Raw genomic sequence first — 20275 nt, forward strand, 5'->3', positions numbered from 1 at the left:
CAGTGGCTCACTCAGCTCCTGCATCTGAGCCCGGGGACAGCGCGGAGAGGCCCGCCGTCCGCATCACAGACCCGACCCCGAGGCTCGGAGGGGCCGGGGGTCCAGACTCTGCACCCGCCAACCCAGAGCTTAATGCTCCCTTGGACAAAGCAGGGGACCCCCCCCGCCCCAGTTCCCCGTAGCCGACAAACCACACGGCAGGCTCCCAGAGGCTGGGTACTGAACCAGGAAGCTTTATTTACACAGTAAGAGTAACAAGCAAATTCCTGAGAGACTAGAGCGGCTCTAGTGCAAGACAGTCGTGGCCCGCGTGGGGGGACAGGCTGCGTGGGCGCAGGGGGTGGCACAGCCCGGGGCCCCCCGCACACCTTCCCCGCTCCGGCCGCCACGCTCCCTGAAGCTCTGCAGCCTCGATGACGCGCAGGTCGGGAAAGCAACTGCAGCCCCCAGGTGGGCCCACGCGCTGTCACCGAGCCCCCGGGACCTCTCCCCCACGCACTGAAAACACAACTTATTTGCCAAAGAGACTAATCTAGAAGATCCGACTATCCTACCTAGGCTACAAGGTCTCTGCTCTGGTCTGGATTTTTTTTTTTTTAATCTTTTCTTTTCTCTTTAAAGATTAGGCAATGTGTTCTCTGGAGCCAACGGGAGGGGTTTGACCAGCTGTGTGGATGTGGCAAGATGCGGCGTCACTACCTGTACGGGGGGGCAGGGGGCCTGGGCCACACCAGCCACGGCGGCTCGGACGCGGCTCACGCCAGGGCCCCGGGCCCGAGGCGGTCATCGTTCAGGGGACGGCCCCGCGGCCACGGAGTGCAGGTGGCTGTGCCCTCGGGGGGGGACACGGAGGGGCACCCCAAGCCAGCGCCAGCCGGGGCCCACGGCGCTCGCTCGGACGGGCAGGGCCCCGAGTGGGCCAGTGGCGCCGCCCCTGCACTGGGAGGCCCACCTGAACGCCGGGGTTTGTTTTCTTTTCGATGTGGGTTTTTCCTTTATTTAAATTTCCTTTCAGTGTACAAATTCACAAAACTTTCCTGCTACAAAAATTTTGATGACAAGTAAGGCTTTCTGAGAATGAAAATCTGTGGACGATCAGCACAAGCGCCCCCGCGGCCTGGGTGTGTGTGTGCCCGTGGGCCCTGGGCCGGCGAGTAAGGCAAGAGGGTTTGTGGTAAACGGTGAGGCTGAGGCCTGACCCCGGCCCGGCCCCCGGGCGGACAGCAGGTGCTCACTCTGGAGCAGGCAGGGATGCGGGCGACGGGGAGCCTCCCCCCACCCCCCGCTCTCCTGCCCCTCAGGGTCCCCGGGCGGGCAGCCTGGCGGCCTGGTGCGGCCCGTCCTCCCGGCTCTGGGCTTCCCGGGTCTCCCTGCAGAGGCAGGAGCTCACGGGCATCCACTAGGAGAGGCAGGGCCTGGGCATCGGCTGGGCTCCTGGACGGGGAGCCGGCCGGGCCCCCACGGCCACGCAGAGAGCCACACGTGCTCAGCAGGAGCCCCTGGCATGAGCCTCCAGGAGCCTCCGGACCAGAAGTCCTGGCGTCCGTGGGGCGGAGCACGAACATGCCTCCCTGGACGGTGGGGCACCTGCTACAGGGCTCGGCTCTCTCCAGAGGTGAGCGTGAAGCAACGGAGGGGCATCGCTTTCTCTGAGCAGAGGGGACGGTGGCCGTTCTCTCCCTGCTGCTGCTGTGGGCTTGGGCTTGGAGCTTTGGTGGGAGTGAGGACAGCAAAGAGGGGCCTGCGGAGGCTGGAGGGCCAACCCCTGCCTTGGGCTGGGGTACCTTCTGCCCCAAAGTGCCCTGGGACTAGGTCTGCGGGTCGACGATGGGACCAGCTTGGGAGCAGGCGGGAAGGCTCGGCCTCCCTTGCCGCCACCAGGCCCGAGGAGGGGGGAGGCTGGAGGGCAGGGTCTGAGGGCAGGTCACCCGCCCCACAGCCCGGTGACACACTACTGTGTGATGTCCCAGGTGACCCTAAGGAAAGGCAGCTGGGGCTCGTCGCTCAGGCCCATCTGGCTCAGCGCTCGGTCCCTCGCTGTGGCGTGGACCAGGAGATGGGGCCCTGCCTCTCCTTCCACAGGAAGGGCTGCCTTAGAGGCCATGCTCCCTCTGTGGCCGCTCTTGGTGCGGGCTGCGTGCCAGTACCGCCCACTCCGGGCTTTCTGAGACACGAGGGCACCAGCGTGTGCTCTCTAAATTCATACGGTGCCAGGTGTTACTCAACTACCCCAGCCTCCTCTGGGTTTGCTCTAAGAAGACGTGGCCTCCATGACCCACTGCGTGGGGACCAGGCAAGATGGGAGAGCTACCCAGAGCCACCAGCAGCCTGCTGTGGGTCTCCAGGGTCCTAAGGGGACGTGCCCTTGGTGGGGGGCCACTGAAGGGTAACTGGTTCTGACCCCAGGACCTTGCCCTGTGCCCACACAACCACTCTGCTATCCATCCTGAGGCTTTCAACACAACCTGGGAGGGCCGCCGAGTTGAGATTTTCTCTACCAGCATCTTATGGGTGATTTTTAAGAAACACCACCTATAAATCAGATCTTGAGCACCACGCTTTTGATCGACTAAAAAAGTGAAGGTGTAAGTAAAGTTTCCCAAATAGGCTCTTTCTTTTGGAGAAAGAGGGTGAGAACCATCCGTACTCACGCCATGGAAGTGAGGTGCTCGCTGTCCACACAAGATGAGCAAAAGCAAAGAGGCTACAGACGTGCCTTTGTTACGTGTCAGCAAACTCAAGAGAATACACCGGTTATTTTTAGCCATATGGGGAAAGGAGCCGCTCGCTCATAAGCCGACCCGGTTGCTATTGTCTGCAGAAGACGCCAAGTTTGCTACAAGCCAGACTCTGAGAGCGCAGAGCCCGTGCGGTGTGTCCGCCAGCCGCGCTGCCTGAGAGCGAAACCTCAGGGGGTCGGGGTGGGGGGTCGGGGTTCCAGTGAGCAGGGAGTCCCCAGGGGTGCAAAGGAGCTGGGATGGTGTGTGCTCACCATGTTCTGTGCCTGCAGCCGGCGGTAGGGACATGGCACCTGGAGCTCTGCTCCCCACCGACCTGCAGGAGCGCTTGTCTGGGGGAGGCTGCTGCACCCTGAGTAAAGCCAGAGGCCCCCACCGACAAGCGGGGTTCTGAGATGTGCTCAGAACACCGCGGGGGCCCGTGTAGCCCCCAGCCCGGGACCCCCAGAGTGTGCACAGGCAAGATGGCAGGGCTACCCGGACCTCCAGCAGCCTGCTGTGGCTCCCCAGGGTCCCAGCACCTGCTCAGCCCTGCCTCCCGAGGGCGTTTTCAGGGGTTGCCCGTTACTGGTGACATCTCCCCACTCTCCTGAATCAAGCTGATCACGCAGTGACAGGTTCGCCACAGAGAAAGGCTGGCGTGCCCACCTTGCCCGAGCGGCTCCAGGGTGGCCGAGCCAGGGGGCCAGACCCTCCGCACCCCAGGAGGGGCGAGCACATCCACCCACGTCTCCCCAGTGCAGATGCCTCTGACAAGCAGCCCAACTGTTCTCCAGGGTCCCGACACGGAGAGCCCCCCCGGGAGCCCAGGGCTCTGTCTCCCACGCTTGGAATTAAGGCCAAATGGTTCTGGTGTTACTACAGAGGAAAGCGTCTCCCGAACCTTCCCAAGCCTGAAGCAGGGAGACCTGGGAGAGAAGGCACGGAATACGGAGTGAAAGAAGCTGTGGGGCCGACCCCCCGAAATGAACCTGAGCAGGAGGCCGGGAAGGGCTTGACACCACCGGACGGACCTGAGCACAAGTCCCCCCTGCCCCCCTGCCCCGCTGGCAGCCGCTTGCAGAGCATCGGGCCCTGCGGGGAAACGTGCGGGGCGCCTGGCGGGACAGCCAGCGAGGAACGGGGTGGGGGGGGGGGGGCGGGGAGAGCTGCTCTCGGGCTCCGGGTGGACGGTGGATGTGGCCCCGTGCTGGTTGGGGGGGGCGCTCGGCTGTGCGGCGTGGTGGCCGGGCCACGGGTGGGCCAGCCTCTGGTGGGGGCCGGGGCGCGCTCCCTGGGACCCGCCGCCCTCGGGGAGCTCGCGCCTGGCCCGGGAGGGGGGCTCCCCGCTTCGAGTGCCCGCCGGCCCTCAGTTGTTCTCTATCTGTTCAATGTCCAACTCGCCGTCCAGGGAGCAGGGGCTGTTCCCCGCTGCCCCGCGGTCCCGCCAGGCCGAGGCCGGCCCCCAACTCCTGCCACAGCCCTCGCCCAGGGCACAGCCGCCCGACTCCTCACAGCACTGCTCCTCCTTGCAGGCCAGCTGGTCGTCGAAGGCCGGGGGCACAGGCTCGGGGACCGGGGTCCCGGCGGGGGTCCTGCCCCCCAGGCTGGAGGCCGAGGCCGAGAGCAAGGCGGTCCAGGACCTGGTGCTGCTGACGTGGAGGGCGAAGGGGCTGTGCGGGCCGCAGTCCTCCATCCCCGCGCTCAGGCAGCTGAGGCTGCTGAAGGTCTGACAGTTCTGTGGGGAGACAGACACACAGTCACCGAGGGGCACGGCCCGTCCCAAACCCGAGGCCCCAGACCGCCTGGCCACAGCCCCCGGGGCGATGTGGCGCTGGGTCCGCCAGGCCGTGGAAGCCCAGGAGAGCCCGGCTCCTCCATCATCCGGGCGAGGAAGAGGGGCCGCTGGCAGGTCGGCACGAATAGATACCCCGGCCGAGGACACTGCACCCACTTACCCACAGACGAGGAAAGAGCCTGAGCTTCACAGCACCCAGTGGGGGGAAGCACGGGGGGAAGGCCAGGCTCCGAGCCCTGTGCAGACCACCCTTCTGAAGAGCGACCCATCGTCCTTCAGCGGGTAATTCTGCTTCTAGAATTTCTAGCTTCAGAAAACAATTTAGGTGCCTGGGTGCCTGGGTGACTTGGTCAGTGAAGCGTCTGCCTTCGGCTCAGGGCACGATCTCGGGGTCCAGGGCTCGAGCCCCGGGTCGGGCTCCCGCTCAGCGGTGAGCCTGTGTCTCCCTCGCCCTCTCCCCTGTTCTCCACCATTTGTGCTCTCTCACACTTTCTCTCAAATAAATAAAATCTTAAAAAAAAAAAATTTAGGATGCGTGCAAAAATTCAGCAAAATGAAATCTTGTCATCCTGCTGAGTTGAGAAGAGAGTTCCCCAAACCCCCCAGGATAAGGCACGTTCCGTAAAACATGTCTTTTCAGACAAGGGGAGGCTAAAACTCTCCGGCCTTCAAAAGAACACTGCCGGAGTGGGAGCTCCAGGCCCAGGGGAAACCCCGCCAGGCTGCAGGGCTGCACAGGGAGGTCCACTCCCAGGAGCGGGAGTGGGACACGGGGCCGGGAGGGTAGAGCTGACATCCTGGCCATGCAGGGAGCTGGTTCCCACGTGAGCCTGGGCCCCGCCTGGAGACGCCGACCCTCTAGTGGGGGTCAGGCCCCTGTGCCCTCGACGGGCACTCAGGGTGGATGCCACAGCTCTGCTGAGCCTCTGGGAGGCTGGGCTCACCAGCCAGGGCCTCAGGCAGGCCCCTTGGCCTCCCTGGCCTCGGCGGTCCCACCTGTTGAGAGGCAAACACTGGTCTCTACCTGCTCTACAGGGCTCTTCGAGGGCCCGGTGGGAAGGTGTGGCTGTCAAGAGCTCCCTGCCCACCAGGCGCTGCCGCTGTGTGGGGCCAGCCTGGGGACGGAGGCAGCCGGGGCCTCCCTGAGTGGCAGGCGCAGCTCAAACAGGACCCAAGGGTGCTTGGGGACACCTGTCCTCACTGTTCTCGAGGGGGGGCAGGCCCAACACTGCACAGTGGATTAAACACCTGCTTTCACAATAGAGTGAAAATCGGGACGGTGGGTTGTGACGGCTAGGGGTGCCCACGGCGGCGCCCTGGGGAGCTCCCCACAGGGACTCGAGAGAAGAGATGTGCTGGAGGGCAGGGGAGAGGCCTGTGGGCGCAGGTCGCTCCCCCGCACCACGTACGGCGGCGCGAGGGCGGGGACCGGGAGCCAAGATCACAGGCCTGTCCCGAGGGCCCTGGTCCCTCACAGCCTGCAGTGTTCTCAGGTCCCTGTGAGATACAGATGACCACCGGCTGTCACGGCAAACAAGCTGCTGAAACGGGCTCGGCAAATGGGGAAGAAGAGCTCTGTGGAGGAGGTGGCTGTGCCTGTCGTGTACACGCTGTTCCCGAACGCTCCAGAGCAAACCGTTCTCGTGGGTTTGCTGTTCTTGGGATCTTTTGATTAACTGAAAAAGGTGAAGGCTGGGGGTGGGGGCGCTAGGAAAGAGCCCCAGGACCGAAGGGAGAAGGCCCGGCCGCCGGTCAGAGCCACGATGCTGGCCCAGGCCCTGGCGGAAGCCCGGGTCACCGTGGGGTTCAGTGGGGCCTCACTGCACAGTGACGTTCCCGCCCCACCACAGCGAGGGCTGGAGACGGCTCCCAGATCGGAACCCGACCCGACCCTCGGCCTGTCTGCCTCCGGCCAGTGTCTTGTCCTGCAGAGACCTGAGCCAAGGAGGGGAACTGGTCGGGGGCACGAGAAAGTGGGCGGGTGGCCTCGCCCAGACGGGGCTGCCCACCCTCCACCAGAGCCCGTGTCCCCGGCTGCCCTGGGCAGAGGAGGAGCAGGAGCAGGGCGAGGGGGTGTCATGGAGCCCTGGTGCCGGGGGGAGCCATGCCCGGCACCCCCGCCCGGCTGAGCAGGCTGCTTCGCCCACGGAGCTGTGGCGTGAGGACATTCCATGAGCATCGACCGGACAGCAGTGTCCGCTGGAAGCCGGATGTGCTGCAGAGGGGTCACAGGTGGTGCCCTTGGGGATCAGCCCAGCGTGCTGAACGCCTGAGCACGTGGCACTGTCTGCTGCGAGCTGTGGCCAGGAAACAGTGGGAAGCGCTGGCATAAACCCGCGCGGAGACGCTCCCCAGTCTGCGTTCACCTTCCCCGCCCGGACCGCCCGCCCGCAGACTGCCGGCGTGGGGTAAAGGTGCAGGTGGGTGCGGGCGGAGGACTCTGCCTCTGACTTTATGGCAAGTGTGAGGGTGTGCGTCTGGGCACTATCACGTTAAACATTAGCCGCACGAGCAGCAGGGTGCCGGGGACCCCAGTGTGCTGGGACCTCTCTGCCTTCGCCTCAACTATTCCCTGGAGACTGCTGAGGTCACACGGGCCGTTACAGACCCGGGCTCCGGCACCAACACCTCCCAAGGCTCCGGACAAGACCCTCCAGCCTACGGACCTCAGCCCACCTGCCAAGTAAGAGGTGGGCCAAGGGCACCTGGGGCCACCCTGCTCCAGCTGTCTGGAATAACCGGGTCCTTTCTGCTTGGCAGCAGGGCATGAAGCTGCCAGCTGTGGTTGGTGAATGTTGTCACAAGCATACCCCAGGACATCCCTGCACCCCAGCCCCCAGAAGTCTTCAAAGACACCTGCTCCTTGGCTGCAAAGCCAATGTCACCTTGAAAACTTTGTTGACTGAAAACTCAGCCATTTCAGCCACAGTGAAAACCAAGACGAGCCTGCTGAGGGCCCCAGCTGGTGGCCAGCCCCACCTGCCAGGGAGGAATGTGGCTGACACAATGGGGCAGTGTGCGTCCTGCCCAGGCTCCATGCTGGGTGAGCCTCCTGGTGCCCACCTGCCCTGGGGGCAGGGTCCTGCCCAGCCTCTCCTGCCAGCTTGTACTCCCCAGAAGCCCGGCTCCCATAGGAGAACACTGCACGGGCCTGTTGGGAGGCCCGGAGGCCTGTGTGCCCTCAAATATGTCTGGGGAAAGCTGCTAACAGGTTCAAAGGGCCACGTGAACACCAGTCTGTGGTGGAATGGTTGCTCCAGGACAAACAGTCCCCTGCCCCAAACTCTGCCCTCCTGAGGCCCAGCCCTGGCCCAGGGATCGGCCACCCACTTGGGCACAGGCCTGCTCAGGTAACAAAGATCAGAAGGAGCCTCTGCTGTGGCCTCGGGCTAGTGACTGGGAACACTGCCCAGCACCCCAGTCCTAGAGTCTGGGGCAACTTCCAAAAGGAGCCCCCAAACGTCAGGAAGTTCCCCCTCAGACCTGCCAGCCACATTTCAGCCCACCCCAACCCGTCCCCCCGGGCTTCCCAGCCTGGAGCAACAGCTCCGCTTCTGCACGGCCTCTCTGTGCAGATATGCACTCCTATGTCCTCCTGGGTGGGAGGCCCCAGCCCCAGGGACAGAAACAAAGGTCCTCACCTGCTGCAGTGCACCCCCTGGACTCTGGGTGGTCCTCCTTGTGCATGGAGGCCTGTCAGGCCCTGGGTACCTCAACAGCCAGTCCCTTCCCCCACACACACTGTACACGGTCCAGGAAGGGCACAGTCCAGTCCCTCCAGATGGGGGCCCCTGTGCCTGGGGCTCCAAGCTAAAATCCCAGCCCCCCCACCCCTCCCAGGAGACTCACATTAACAGACGCTCAGCCCCACCTTGCTGCACGTGCCAGCTTAGGCTCCCAAGCTCATTCCCTTCCTCTAGTGCTACTGCTCTGACGCTAGCCTGGAGGAACCCAGGAGGGAATCCAGAACTGTTTACCAGCCCAAGTGCACCACAGGCTCTACCAATAAAGACTCAGAGCATAAGGCCGGTGGGGTGGGGGGAGGGAGGACAACAGACTCCTCTCAGAACAGCTCCAGGATGCCAGAGTCCCCTGGCTGAAGGGGTGGGGGCATCCCACAGACAAGGCCAGGGTCAAAGGTGGGTGGTTGGAGCGCGTGTCCCCTTTCTCCCAACTGTCTTCCCCTAAAGAGGGCAAGCTGTGTTCCCCATTTCTGTCTCCCTGGGCCCCCACATGCCCTGAACCTAGCACACGTGGTGGAGCAGCCGGGGAGGGAGAGAGCTTCTGGACCCCGCTCTTCCAGGGCTGCCTTTCTAGAACAGCAATGCAGGTCCTAGCCAGAGGCTGACTGTTGAATCCCAAAGAGTCTGGCCGTCGGGAGCCAGCCCTCCGGGTGTCTGCCGGGAAGCAGCGGTTGCTGGGACCCTTCTCCCTGTTGTGCCGTGTCCTGAGCACAGTGCCCACACAAAGCTGCCCTTAGCATCGACCTGGGACAAAACGTGCCTCCCCGAGGCATACCCCTTGTCAGAAAAGAGGCGAGGCAGAGCCAGCCCTCCAGACAGGCCCGCCTGGCTCTTCCTCCCTCCTGTTAGGGCTGCTCCCCCCCCCCCCCCCACCTTTTCAGTCTACCTTTGCAGATCTCTTTGTGTTACACATTTTTAGGGAGCTACCTCCAATCCCTCTAGGAAGACGGACATAAAGAAACCCAGCTAACAAGTCAGGATGATCAGCCCTGGTACCATCCTGGCTGGAGCTTTCCAGAGCCTTGCAGACGCTCTGCTGGAAGCTGCTGGGCCCAGGGCTCTGGCTAAGCAGAGGCATTTCCTCCCCAAACAGACACTTTCACGAGAACAGAACTCTCCAAGTATCAAGAAAACACCAGGCCACGAGAATGGCTAGCGGCCTGGAAATTTTCTAAGTCTCATTTATGCTGCAAGTTGGCACAGAAACCACCAAGGAGGCAAGACATGAGGTTTCCTGGGGGGGTTGTTTTTTTGTTTTTGTTTTTGTTTTTTTAATATCTCAGAGAAGAGAAAAAGGTACCAGCACATGTTGGGCCTAACTTGAATCCATCTCTGGCTAATCTGAATTTTGCATGAAGGCGAGCTCTCTCACAGGAAGCCCCGGGTGGGGGTGCTGCTTCCCAAGGCTGCCCTGGGCCAGAGTGTGGGTGGGTCTGGTGACAGGCAGGGGCTGGAGATGGCTGGGCACTGGGGGCGCGAGCTGGCCCACACTGGAGGCTGCTGCTCGGGGCCCTGCGGAGGCTGGCCCTCTGCTCTGGGCACCTAATCACCATGCCCCTGCCACAGCCAAGCTCCCCTTCCTGCACGGGGTGGGTCAGCTGCTCGCCCAGGCCTGTGTCAAGGCCCAGCCCATTTTTGTGAAATGCTTACCTTTGGACTGACTGCACAAGAGGCAGCCTTTTAGGGCCTGGACTGCTTTTCTACCCACAGGAACAAGGGAAACCCTATCAGGCCTAAAAGAGGAAATAAAGTTGCCCCAAGGGGAGCCTCTGAGTCCCAGTGAGCACTGCTGACTTGGCCCTGGCTCCCCGGGGCTCTTCCCGAAGTCACAGGTTCTAGAATCAAACAGCCCAGGGGGCCAGGGACTATCTTCGGGACATGATACTGGCTCTGGGCAATTACTAGGAAGTCCCTGGCTTCCTGTGCCACTGCTTCCTCAACTTACTTCTGCGGAGGCCACAAATGTTTACTGAGCACCTCTTTACCTGGCAAAACCCAGCTCTGCATCATCCTCTCTGAAAGCCAGCCGTGAGCCTGTGTGCACCCTGCCTGGCCCCACGCGGCCCTGACCCTACACACCACTGCCCGGCTGGGGGGGCAGCTCATAGGAGGTGCTCAGTGCAGCCTGGGGGGATGAGAAGGAAGGACTCACCTGGTTAGTTAGCCTGCCTGGCTCGGCCTTGTGCCTGTGGGCAGGAACAGGCCTTAGTGGCCCAGAGCCCTGCCAGCCCTCTGAATGGTGTCTCCCAGGCCACACTGTGGCAGACACCGTTTCTGCACCAGGACCCCCCTACCCCCCGGGGGGCAGATGGCCTGCCTGGACACAGAAGGTGTGCAAGCCCATGCCAAAGGGCCTTCCAGCACTCTGGCAATCAGAAAACAAACATTTTGTTTCTGCGGCGTGCACCCCAGCCAGCACACACTCAGGACAGGACTTGTGAAACCACCTCGCTCTTGGGTTGGTGTAAGGAGAATTCCTTGCCTAACAAAAGTCAAGGGACCTTTCCAAAGCACACAGGGCTCTGGCAGGGGGCCAAGGCTAACGTGCTGCCGGGAGGCACGTGGTGTCGGGGCGGGCAGCTGCTATAGCAGCAGAACTGGGGGCACAGAAGGGGGGGCCCTCGAGGGTGTGGTGGGCACTGGGTTCTGTACAGCTGCCTGGAGCTGGGTGCTCTGAGGGCCACATGAGGGCACAGGGAGCCAGGACTACAAAGCATCGGGGCCCTTGCAGCTCCATATCTCTGTTCCAGGTAGTGGCTTCCAGAGAAAGAGGATCCTTTTAGGAAAAATGAGCAAATCGTCAACCAGTTTAACAACTGCATTTTGGAGACTGGCAGACTGAGGTCAAGACCAGGGATAAGACCTGCCCCAAATCGCAAGGCCAGACCTCTGACTTGCAGGCTGTGCTCAGGAGAGCATCTGATCCTCAGACAGGACGGCGGCCCTGAGAAGGCTAGACAACAACCCCAGACTGGAATCCCGGCTCCCCTGTGCCCTCTGCGGGACCTTGGCAGATCATTAAACTTCTTTTTTTTTTTTTTTTTTAGATCATTAAACTTCTGAGCCTCAGTTCCACATTTGTACCACGAGGCTAAGAAGAGCCCCGAAGTCACAGCATTGTCTGGAGAACTGATTGCAGTGAGAGCACCAAGGAGCCAGTGAAGGTGCCTGGCAAACCTGAGCTCCTCCCGCCACCCCCTGCCCCTCACTGTGCTCAGGTGCAGGCGATGTGCCCGGGGCACTCTGGGGACACAGCATTGCACAGCCAAGGGGTCGGGGGGCTCAGCTTTTGGGAAAGAATCTACCCTCCAGGTTGGTCAAATCCAAATGCGCTTTTTAAATCCAGATCTGCTTTCAGGAGCAAGGAGACAAGGCAGTGACTCAAAAGGTAAAATCTCTAGGAATAGAAATATAAGAAGTGGCAAAAATGATATGAAGAAAACCATAAAGAACACAAACAGAATAACATGGTGTGTTGCAGACCAGAAGACTCGACCTCAAAAAGGCATAAATTCTCCCCAAGTTAATGCCTAAACTGAACACAATCCCAATCTAAAACATCCCAATCTAAAGCATCCCCCTCATACCACCGTCTCCAAACGAAGTGATTCTCGAGTTTTTAATGGAAAATAAACAGAAGAGGTTCATCAGGACAACTTTACGGAACAGGGGGGAGAGATTCTCTCTACCAGACGCCAGAACGTGTAAGAAAGCCGTGAGAGCTAAGGGTGCCCTGCCACATGGAGACACAAGGAGACTCTCGGGCCCAGCTCAGTACTCGGTGAAGGTGGACGCTCGCAGCACAGAGCAAAAGACGGAATTCTCAAGAGCTGGTAGTGTGATAAATGGGGAGCCGTCAACAAAGAAAATAGAAAAGCTGGCTCCATATTCCTGCCACGTACACGATAAACTCCATCCACACGGACCAAGGACTGCAACAAGCCCTAGAAACATGAGAATTCTTTCATAACCTGGGGATAAAGGGGTCTTTCTAAAACTTAAAATCCAGACCCATAAAATAACCAGCAAGCCTGATAACAACATACAGGTGTCAAAAAATGCCAAAAGCACCGGTGGGCGTGTAAAATTGTACAGTCGCTTCGGAAAACAGTCTGGCAGTGTCTCAAAGTGTTAAGCACAGAGCTACCATGGGACCTAGCGATGGCACCCGTAGGCAACACCCAGGAGAAGTGAAAACACGTCCATGTGGAAACGGGTACACGAATGTTCACCGTGGTACCGTTCATCACGCCCCCAAAGTGGAAACAGCTTCAACGGCCGCCAACTAGCAAATGGATAAATAAAATGCCATCTATACGACGGAATACTCGCCGGACAGAGAGAGGAGAAGCCCTGACACCTGCCGCCACAGAGGGAAACCCTGGGAACACCAGGCCAAGTGGGAAAAGCCACGCAAGAGACCACGTGCTGCACAGTCCCACATACACGAAAAATCCAGAGTGTCGGTTACAGGCGGGCTGGGGGTAGCTGAGGGCGATGGAAGGGACTGCTGGGGGGTATGGGGCTTCTTTAGGGGGCGATGAAACGTTTTACACTGTGGTGACCCACACACCGATGACATATACAAACTCAGAAATAGAGGAGAACCACTAAACTTGTACACTTTTTTTTTTTTTTAAGGTTTTATTTTTTATTTATTTTTTGAAATGCATTTTTAATCTGTACACCCAGCATGGGGGTTGCACTCACACAACCCTGAGATCAGGAGTCACATGCTCCACCCCCCACCCCCCGAGCCAGCCAGGCACCCCTGAACTTTTACACTTGAAATGAGTGACGTGTCCAGCACATGAACTATATCTCAATACAGCTGTCAAAGATGAGGAACAAATTAGAAATAAAGATCTGCAGCTCATACCGCAGGCGAAAACGAACCTCCCTAACACACCACGGAGAAGAAAAAGACCAACAACTCATACCTTTTTAGAAGGACAAATGAGCAGAGCTCAGGACATGTGAACTGCTTTCCATGAGACGAAGAACAGATGCTCGATCGGTAACAAAAAGACCAACAACTAAACTGACACAGAGACCGCTTGTCACCCATCCACTTGGCAAAAACCCACGTGTGACCAGCGTGTGCTGGCGGGAACACGGACCCCCTGCAGAATCTTACAACACCACCTGGGCGACTCACACACAACCCGCGGCCCGGCGGTCCTCCCGGTGGAGTGCACCCCCCACGGGATCCACCTGCCGCGTCTGAAGGACACGCGAGATCCGCAGCTCACGGCAGAACAAGGCTGCGCAGGTGCAGGGGCCTGGCGGTGCGGCCCAGGAAAGCCAGGCCACGTCCACACGACAGAAAAGCCTGCAGCTCGGTTCTGCCATGGAAACACCTCCAGGGTCTGTAATCTGAGATAGCAAAGTGCAGCAGAAAGGTAGATAGAGCATGTCCTCCTTTGTGTAAGACAGGAGAGAATAAAATAAGAAAAGCCTTATTTGCTTCTGTTTGCATAAAGGAGTTCTAGAAGAATCACAAGAAACACACGAGCAGTTAACCGGGAAGCAAGACCTTCAGCTGTACGTTGATTTTTGAATATATGAATGTATTATAAAAAAAATACGCACGTGTGTGTGCATGTGTGTAAGAGGAGGACACACACTAAGTCAGAAACGAAGAAAAGCATGACTCACAGGTCAGAATCTCATTCAAAAGGTCACTTCCATTTTCGAAAAAAGGAGCCCTGTCCATCTCCATATTAAATCATTTTCATGTGTCTCCATCAAAGTTCTTGTTCATTTTCCTTCTTTCCTTATTGGCAGGAAAGAGGCTTATACACATTTTTGAAAATGACAATTTGCAAAACTGTGCAGAAGGAAAAAAAAAAAAAAAAAAGAAAGCCCCTACCAGCCCTTAGTTCCTGCACTTAATAATCACCAAATTAAATCTGAGGCTCATACAAGCACAGGATGTGAAAACATCAGGAAGTGCCAGCCCCAAACTGGCAAACGGGCCACACATGTGCCAGACAGCTGCGTGTGGGCAGCCAGCGTGCGGGCCTGCTCACGCGGCTGGTGGGCGCTTTCACAGAACGCAGTCGTGGGGAGATCCCTGGAAAACGTCTCCCTGCCGCAGAGGTCCACGCGGCTCCCTGTCCTCCCAGCAGAGGCTGGTGTGGGGCTTCCCACTTCATGGGGGAGCACGGCCAGGCTTTGTGGGCAACCCACCATGGGGCCGGGGGCTGTCGTGCCCCAAGCCCTGGCTCTGTCAGCAAGGCCCATCTCTCGTCTCTCGGATGATGCCATCCTTGTCCAATTAGGCCAGTGGCACCCACCCCGAGCAGCTGCCCAGCCCTGCCTGCTGGTGGTGCTAGGAGGAGGCTGCCTGTTTGCCAGAAGCGGGTTGGGAGGAAGGGCCCCCCTGCCTGCAACAGCCCCGGCGCTGAGTGAGGGGACTTTAGGACACATGCTAGAGACGGACATTTGGGCCAGGTGTCCACGGGTGTGGTGTGTGCGTGCGCTGGAGCCCGTTTCCACCTGCCATCATGTTTCTACATCTGGCAAAGAGATGAGAAGCAGAGATTACATTCAAAGTGTCAAATTCAGCTGTATTTCCTTTCAGTTTTTTTTGGGGGGGGAACCTCTTCTTTCCTCCCCAACAACAAAATCTGAATCGTGAAGGAAGGTACACAAATGCTGCAGGAACACAGCTACCTGACTTATCTGCTCAAATAGGCCTCATGCGGAAAACTGTAGAAGGGAAGTCGAGAAGCCCCTCGCAGGCCGGCCCTTGTAGCTGGCTGGGCGCTCCCCGTCTTAGGATGAGCCTGGCTCCCCAGTGGTACCCAGACCCCTGTGCACAAGCAAGAGCCAGCATCCTGCCTGGTCACACACAGCCCTGGCTCTCTTCACACTCGGCACCTATCATCGTAGGCAGGGCGGGAGGGCAGGCTGGGGGTGCAGGGATGTGCTGGAGCCCCAGAGAAGGGGTACCCTGCCTGCCAAGGTCCTCTGACAAGAGGCCCAAGAGGACCCGTACAAGGTGTCCAGCTGCCCTCACTTCTGCAGCATGAAGGTGGGGCTCCCTCCCCCATCCCAGAGAGGCTCCTCGCTGACCACAACGCTGGCCACGGCAGCTGACATGGGCGCCCTCCCTGCTCTGTGACTTGGTCAAAGGACAAGAGTCCAAGGGCGATCCCTCCCCTGGAAAGGCGCTACAGGTGGGAGAACGGTTCCTGGCAGGGGCATCAGAAACAAGGTCTAATGCCACTCAGGAGGGCCTCACGCAGACCCCGCTCCCCTCTGGGCCTCCGTCTGTCCTCTGTTCTGGGAAGGGGTGGTTCCCAAGGGTCACCCTTGCTGGCTCTGGGCCCCACGGCAGGCTGCCGACGGTAGGAGACCACAAACAGACTCTGAGGGCAGTGTCACCCCAGATGCACCTGCCGGGGACGTAGGGCACCTGGCCCTGGCTCCAGCCAGCCGCACACCGGGCGTGTCCTGGGAAAGTCCTGCCGGCTCCCGGCCCACCTGCACCATGAGAGTCGTCCTGCGTGAGCCCAGGGTGTCCCCGCCCTGCCCTGAGAGGCTGCTGTGCACAACCAGCTTTGATGTGACTTGAGGCCTGGCACCAGATCCCAATCAGAACCGTCCCCCTGCCCCAGTGGCCCCAGACGGCCGCCTTGAGGCTGGACCCCGTTCCAAGCTCCGGACGCCGTGGGCCCCTTGAATGACCTCACAGGCCTCTCCGCTCAGCGTGGCTCAAGCCGTCCAGGCGCTTTCCTCCCCGCGCCTCCGGTGTGCGGCCCACAGCAGCCCCAGCAGCCCGTTCCTGCCTCGCCCGCGGCCTCCTCGTCCACTCGGCTCCCTCTGGGGAGACCCTGCCTCGGCCATGTCACCCTCGTGGCCCAGCTACAACACCTCCCCGGCCCCCCACGCCCAGACCCACGGCTGACGGGCGGGCTCACCACACCCCCGATGCCCGAACGGGGTGGGCTACCGGGCACGAGGCCGACACGGCCGCCTGGCTGGGACGGAACCCTGCCTCTGTTGCCAGGACGGGGGCTTCTTTGGCTCCTTAGGCAACTTATGCTTCTCTTTCCCCAGCTGTAAAATGGGGAAATAAAACTGCTCTCGTGGGCTGTGATGGCGACTGATGAGATCACACGCAGGGCCCGGCTCAGCGGGATTTCGACAGCTTCACGGGGCCCAGCTGCGCCAGCGTGGAGGCCCGAGCTGCAGCCCCGGGAGGGAGCAGTGGCAGGAGAGCGTTCACCCGCCCAGTCTCACTGCGAGAGCAGAATCGCAGGCACGCTGGGCAGAGGGGCCGCGTGGGCCTGCACTGGCCGCCAGAGCCCCGTGGGGGTGAGGAGTGGCAGCAGCCCAGCCGGCCTGGCCAGCGTGTCCCGGCTTGCCCGAGCACGGCAGGTGGCCACAGACATGCCTGCTGGCATCGGGTGTGGCAGGACATTCCTGGGCACATTCCGCTTCTCTGGGCTGGCTGTCCCCACCCGCAGAGCCAAGGTGAGTGGCAGGGACGCAGTGCGTGGGGTCCTGGTTGCTCCTACGCCCCAGAGAGGACTGCCTCACCTGAGAGCTTCGCCTCACCTGGAGGCAGGAGAGATGCTGGCTTCGCTAAGGGGTGGGGAGGGGGACCCTGGCCCACCAGGTGCCCTTCCTGGGATGACCTGCCTTCTAGCTCCATCTCTGCAGCCAGATCCAATGCCACAGCAAGGCAGGGCTTGCATCTTGGAGCAGCTGGACCAGCAGACCTGGCTTAGAGTCCAGCTCTGCCCAGTGCCCCATGGGTCACCTGAGCAGGTCCCATCTGTTCTCACAGCCGGCCCCTCTGAGCTGCAGGGAGGAATGACCGGAGACCACCATGGGAGGCTGCACTGTGCTTACCGGACTTCCAGACACTCGTGGCCACCAGCCCAAGGCACTACTCAGTCTCTGCAGCCCAGGAGCACCCTTACTGGGGCAGGGGCTCCTGGGCTCCATTGGAGGGGGTTCTGGGCCCTCCACCAGGACCGTGCCAAACCCACCCAGCAGGAAATCCAGATTCCGCCAGGAGCAGGCATCTGGGAGCCATTTCCTTAGGTGCTGGGAGGTCCCCACGAGGCTGTTGAGGAGCCCATCCTCGGGGTGGGGTGGGGGTGGGGGGGATGGCTGTGGCCCCGAGCACCAACCAGACAGGAAAGCCTGCGCACTCTACTTAGCGACTCTGGACGAGTCATTTCCACTCTCAGAGCCAGGGTGGGAATCATGACGCTGACCTCGTGTGGAAGGGAGCGTGTGGATGGCTCCACACAAGCCGTCAGTGTGCCAGCAGAATGTGGCTCCCGCTTGGAGGCCTGACTGCAGGCTCCGGAAGGGTTGGCCAGGGCGGGCCTCTGTTTCTTTGACTTTCCCAGGGACACACCTCAACATAACTGTTAATTTCCTGATAGGCTTATTTTATTTTTTCCCTTTCTATTTTTTCTCCTTTGTTCGTTACTGTTCGAATGTCTGGCAGGATATGCAAACAGAGCACCCGCATCTCAAGGGCCACCTAGAAGTCAAGTTAGTACACCTGAGGTGGGTGTCCAAGACCAGCACTGGGTGAAGCTCCGGCCTCCATCGCCGCAGCACCCAGTCCCGAGGGGCAGCACCCCGACACGACAGCCCAAGGCTGACTCTGCAAACCCCCACAGAGGGGGCAGGGGCAGGGGCAGGCTTAGGCCCGGCTCCATGTGCTCAAGGCCGGTGCCCTTACCCATCACGCTGCAGAAATCCAGAAAAGAAACCCACCCTCGTTTCTACCCACCAAGAGCCACCGGCAATCCTCACCTGCTCCTTGATAAAAATTCCAACAGCCAAAGGCTCTTGAGATGACAAGGGTCTGAGCTAGCCCCCGAGCAATGTGCAGGGCTGGTGGCAGCCCTAAATCACTCCTAAGCCCAGACATTTCCTCATGTATAGAAAACTGACTCACAAGGTTGAGCTACCGTAACTTCCAGCCGTCATCCCCTGGAATCTCATCGGGTTCGGGGAACAAAGTCGGCATTTCTAGGGGGTTTGCTCTCGTGTCCTAGCAGCTGTGTGGCCTCTGACGAGCAGAGCTAACATTTACTAAGCATCTACTGTGAGCTTCTGCATGGGGACCATCCCACTGAACCCTCACAACAGCCCCGGGTGGGGGCAGTGCACCACGGTCATCGGAGGGTCAGGGGCTTGCCAAGGCCACACAGGGAGTAGGTGGGGAGGATCCGAGCCCCGGCAGTCTGCCTGCAGGGCCGAGTGCCCGAGTGCAGGAAGGAGAAAAGAGGGGAAGGACACCAGCGAGGCAGCAGCTAGGCCAGAGGCCGGCAGGAGGGTGCGCCCAGGTTGCCCCACGTGGGGCCAGGCCCTTGGCCAGATGGGAGGAAGGGGCAAAGGCCGTGAGTACATTACTTTCCTCTGGAGCCCACCCCCAGGTGATAAATGATGTGTCAGAGGGAAAAGGCTGAAAGCACCAAGGAGGATGCAAACCAGCAAGACCAAACAAAAGAAACCAGCAGAGTGCCGTTACCACACCTTCGATGTGCACGGAATCCCAGGCGTGTTCCTGAGGGCCCCAGGTCGGCCCTGGCTCCTTCTTTCCCTTAGATGTAAATGCATCATGTGCACATGTGCACGCACATCTCTCTCACACACAGAGACACACACACACACAGAGATGCAGACACACAGCTCAGCCATCTTGTAATCGCTCTAAGATGATGGTGATTCCTACAGTGACTGATGATGACGACACGGTCAATTGGCCTCTGGCCCCTCGGTGGCCCCTCCTGGTCCAGAAGGCTGAGGTGAGCTGCAGTGAGGCAGAGGAGGTGCCCACCACCAGGAGACCAGCTTCCAGGCCTGGGGCCCCAGCCTCTGGCCTCCCACCAACACTGGCTGCACCTGAGTCAGGAAATGAGCCCACTTCTCTCTTGCAAAAATAAAAATGTTTAACAATTTGGAAAAAGCACAGAACCCATGGGGAAGTCCCTGATTTTCCATCTGTAAGTAGCTACCGCAAAAAGGAATTGCCAGACAGTGTGTGTCACTGGCAGGGGCCCGGGTTCACTGGGAACATGGAGCCCAGAGCCACACGGGCCTCAAGGGCTAAGGGTCTCAAATCCCTGCAGAAGCTGCCACCACAGCCTAGGGCAAAAAAGCAAAACCAAGTGCGTTCCCTGACCGTTGGCCCCCATCTACCCTCGGTCTTCCAAGCAGAGAGGGAAGAGCTGCTGACATTCCTGTTCCCTTGAACTGGGCGTCTACCAAGTGCAGGCAGCAGAGACTCAGCGTCCTCGGCCTCACTTGTTCCTCCAGCAGGAGGGGAAGATGAGGAAGCTGAGGCCTACAGAGGCCGAAGAGACTGACAGGTCACTGGGTGAGCATGGCCCTTCTCCATCTGAGTAAAATGGTGTGTGCACACAGCACCCTGCGAACCTCAGGGGAGAGTGAGTCGTGGGGGCCCTAACCGGCAGGTCCCTGAGCTGCAGCCAGTGGTCGCGCTGGTGGGCTCAGGGCACAGGGCCAGTCACTATCCTTTCCACTCTCAAGGACATGGACTGTGCCGAGGCTTATGGGCAATCTGCCCAGTGGACAGGTCAGGGATCCTAACGAGGCTGGGGCCCCAGACCAGAGGGGAGTGAAAGCTGAGTCAAGCACATGGACAAACCCACGGCGACAGACCGCCCCCTCTCACCAAAACCTCTCCTGGAGGCCGTGGCCAAAGCAGGCCAGCTTCAAGGTTGGGGCAGAGGGGCCAGTGATTTTGCCGTGACAGACGGGCTGCCAGCATAGCCAGGACAGCCAGATGCCACTTCTCAAGCCTGGCACCTCCCCTCTGTAGGAGGACTGGCCTGGGGCAGGGGGGGTGGGCCCTGCCCTGGTGGTCCGAGAGACAGACGGTGCTCGGGCTGGCTTGCAGGCAGCCTGTTTGGCCACAAAGGCGGCCAGGAGGACGTCCTGGCACCAAGGTCCCCAAGTGAACAGGAACCTGAGATCCTGTGGGTCAGTACCCAACCCAGACACACGTACACTCA

The 20275-nt window shown here is 60.1% G+C and overlaps 1 protein-coding gene across 1 annotated transcript in view; it reads right to left on the minus strand.

The window, feature by feature from the left end:
* Nucleotides 1–212: 212 nt before the first annotated feature.
* Nucleotides 213–20275, minus strand: part of FAM53B (family with sequence similarity 53 member B) — a 71172-nt gene continuing 51109 nt past the window's right edge. Inside the window, exon 4 of the mRNA XM_026010694.2 lies at nt 213–4455. Coding sequence (XP_025866479.1) covers nt 4087–4455 — 369 coding nt within the window. The 3' untranslated portion in view covers nt 213–4086. The remainder of the gene's footprint in view (nt 4456–20275) is intronic.

Source organism: Vulpes vulpes, chromosome 15 (assembly GCF_048418805.1).
Source record: "Vulpes vulpes isolate BD-2025 chromosome 15, VulVul3, whole genome shotgun sequence".
In the NCBI taxonomy this organism is placed as follows: Eukaryota; Metazoa; Chordata; class Mammalia; order Carnivora; family Canidae; genus Vulpes; species Vulpes vulpes.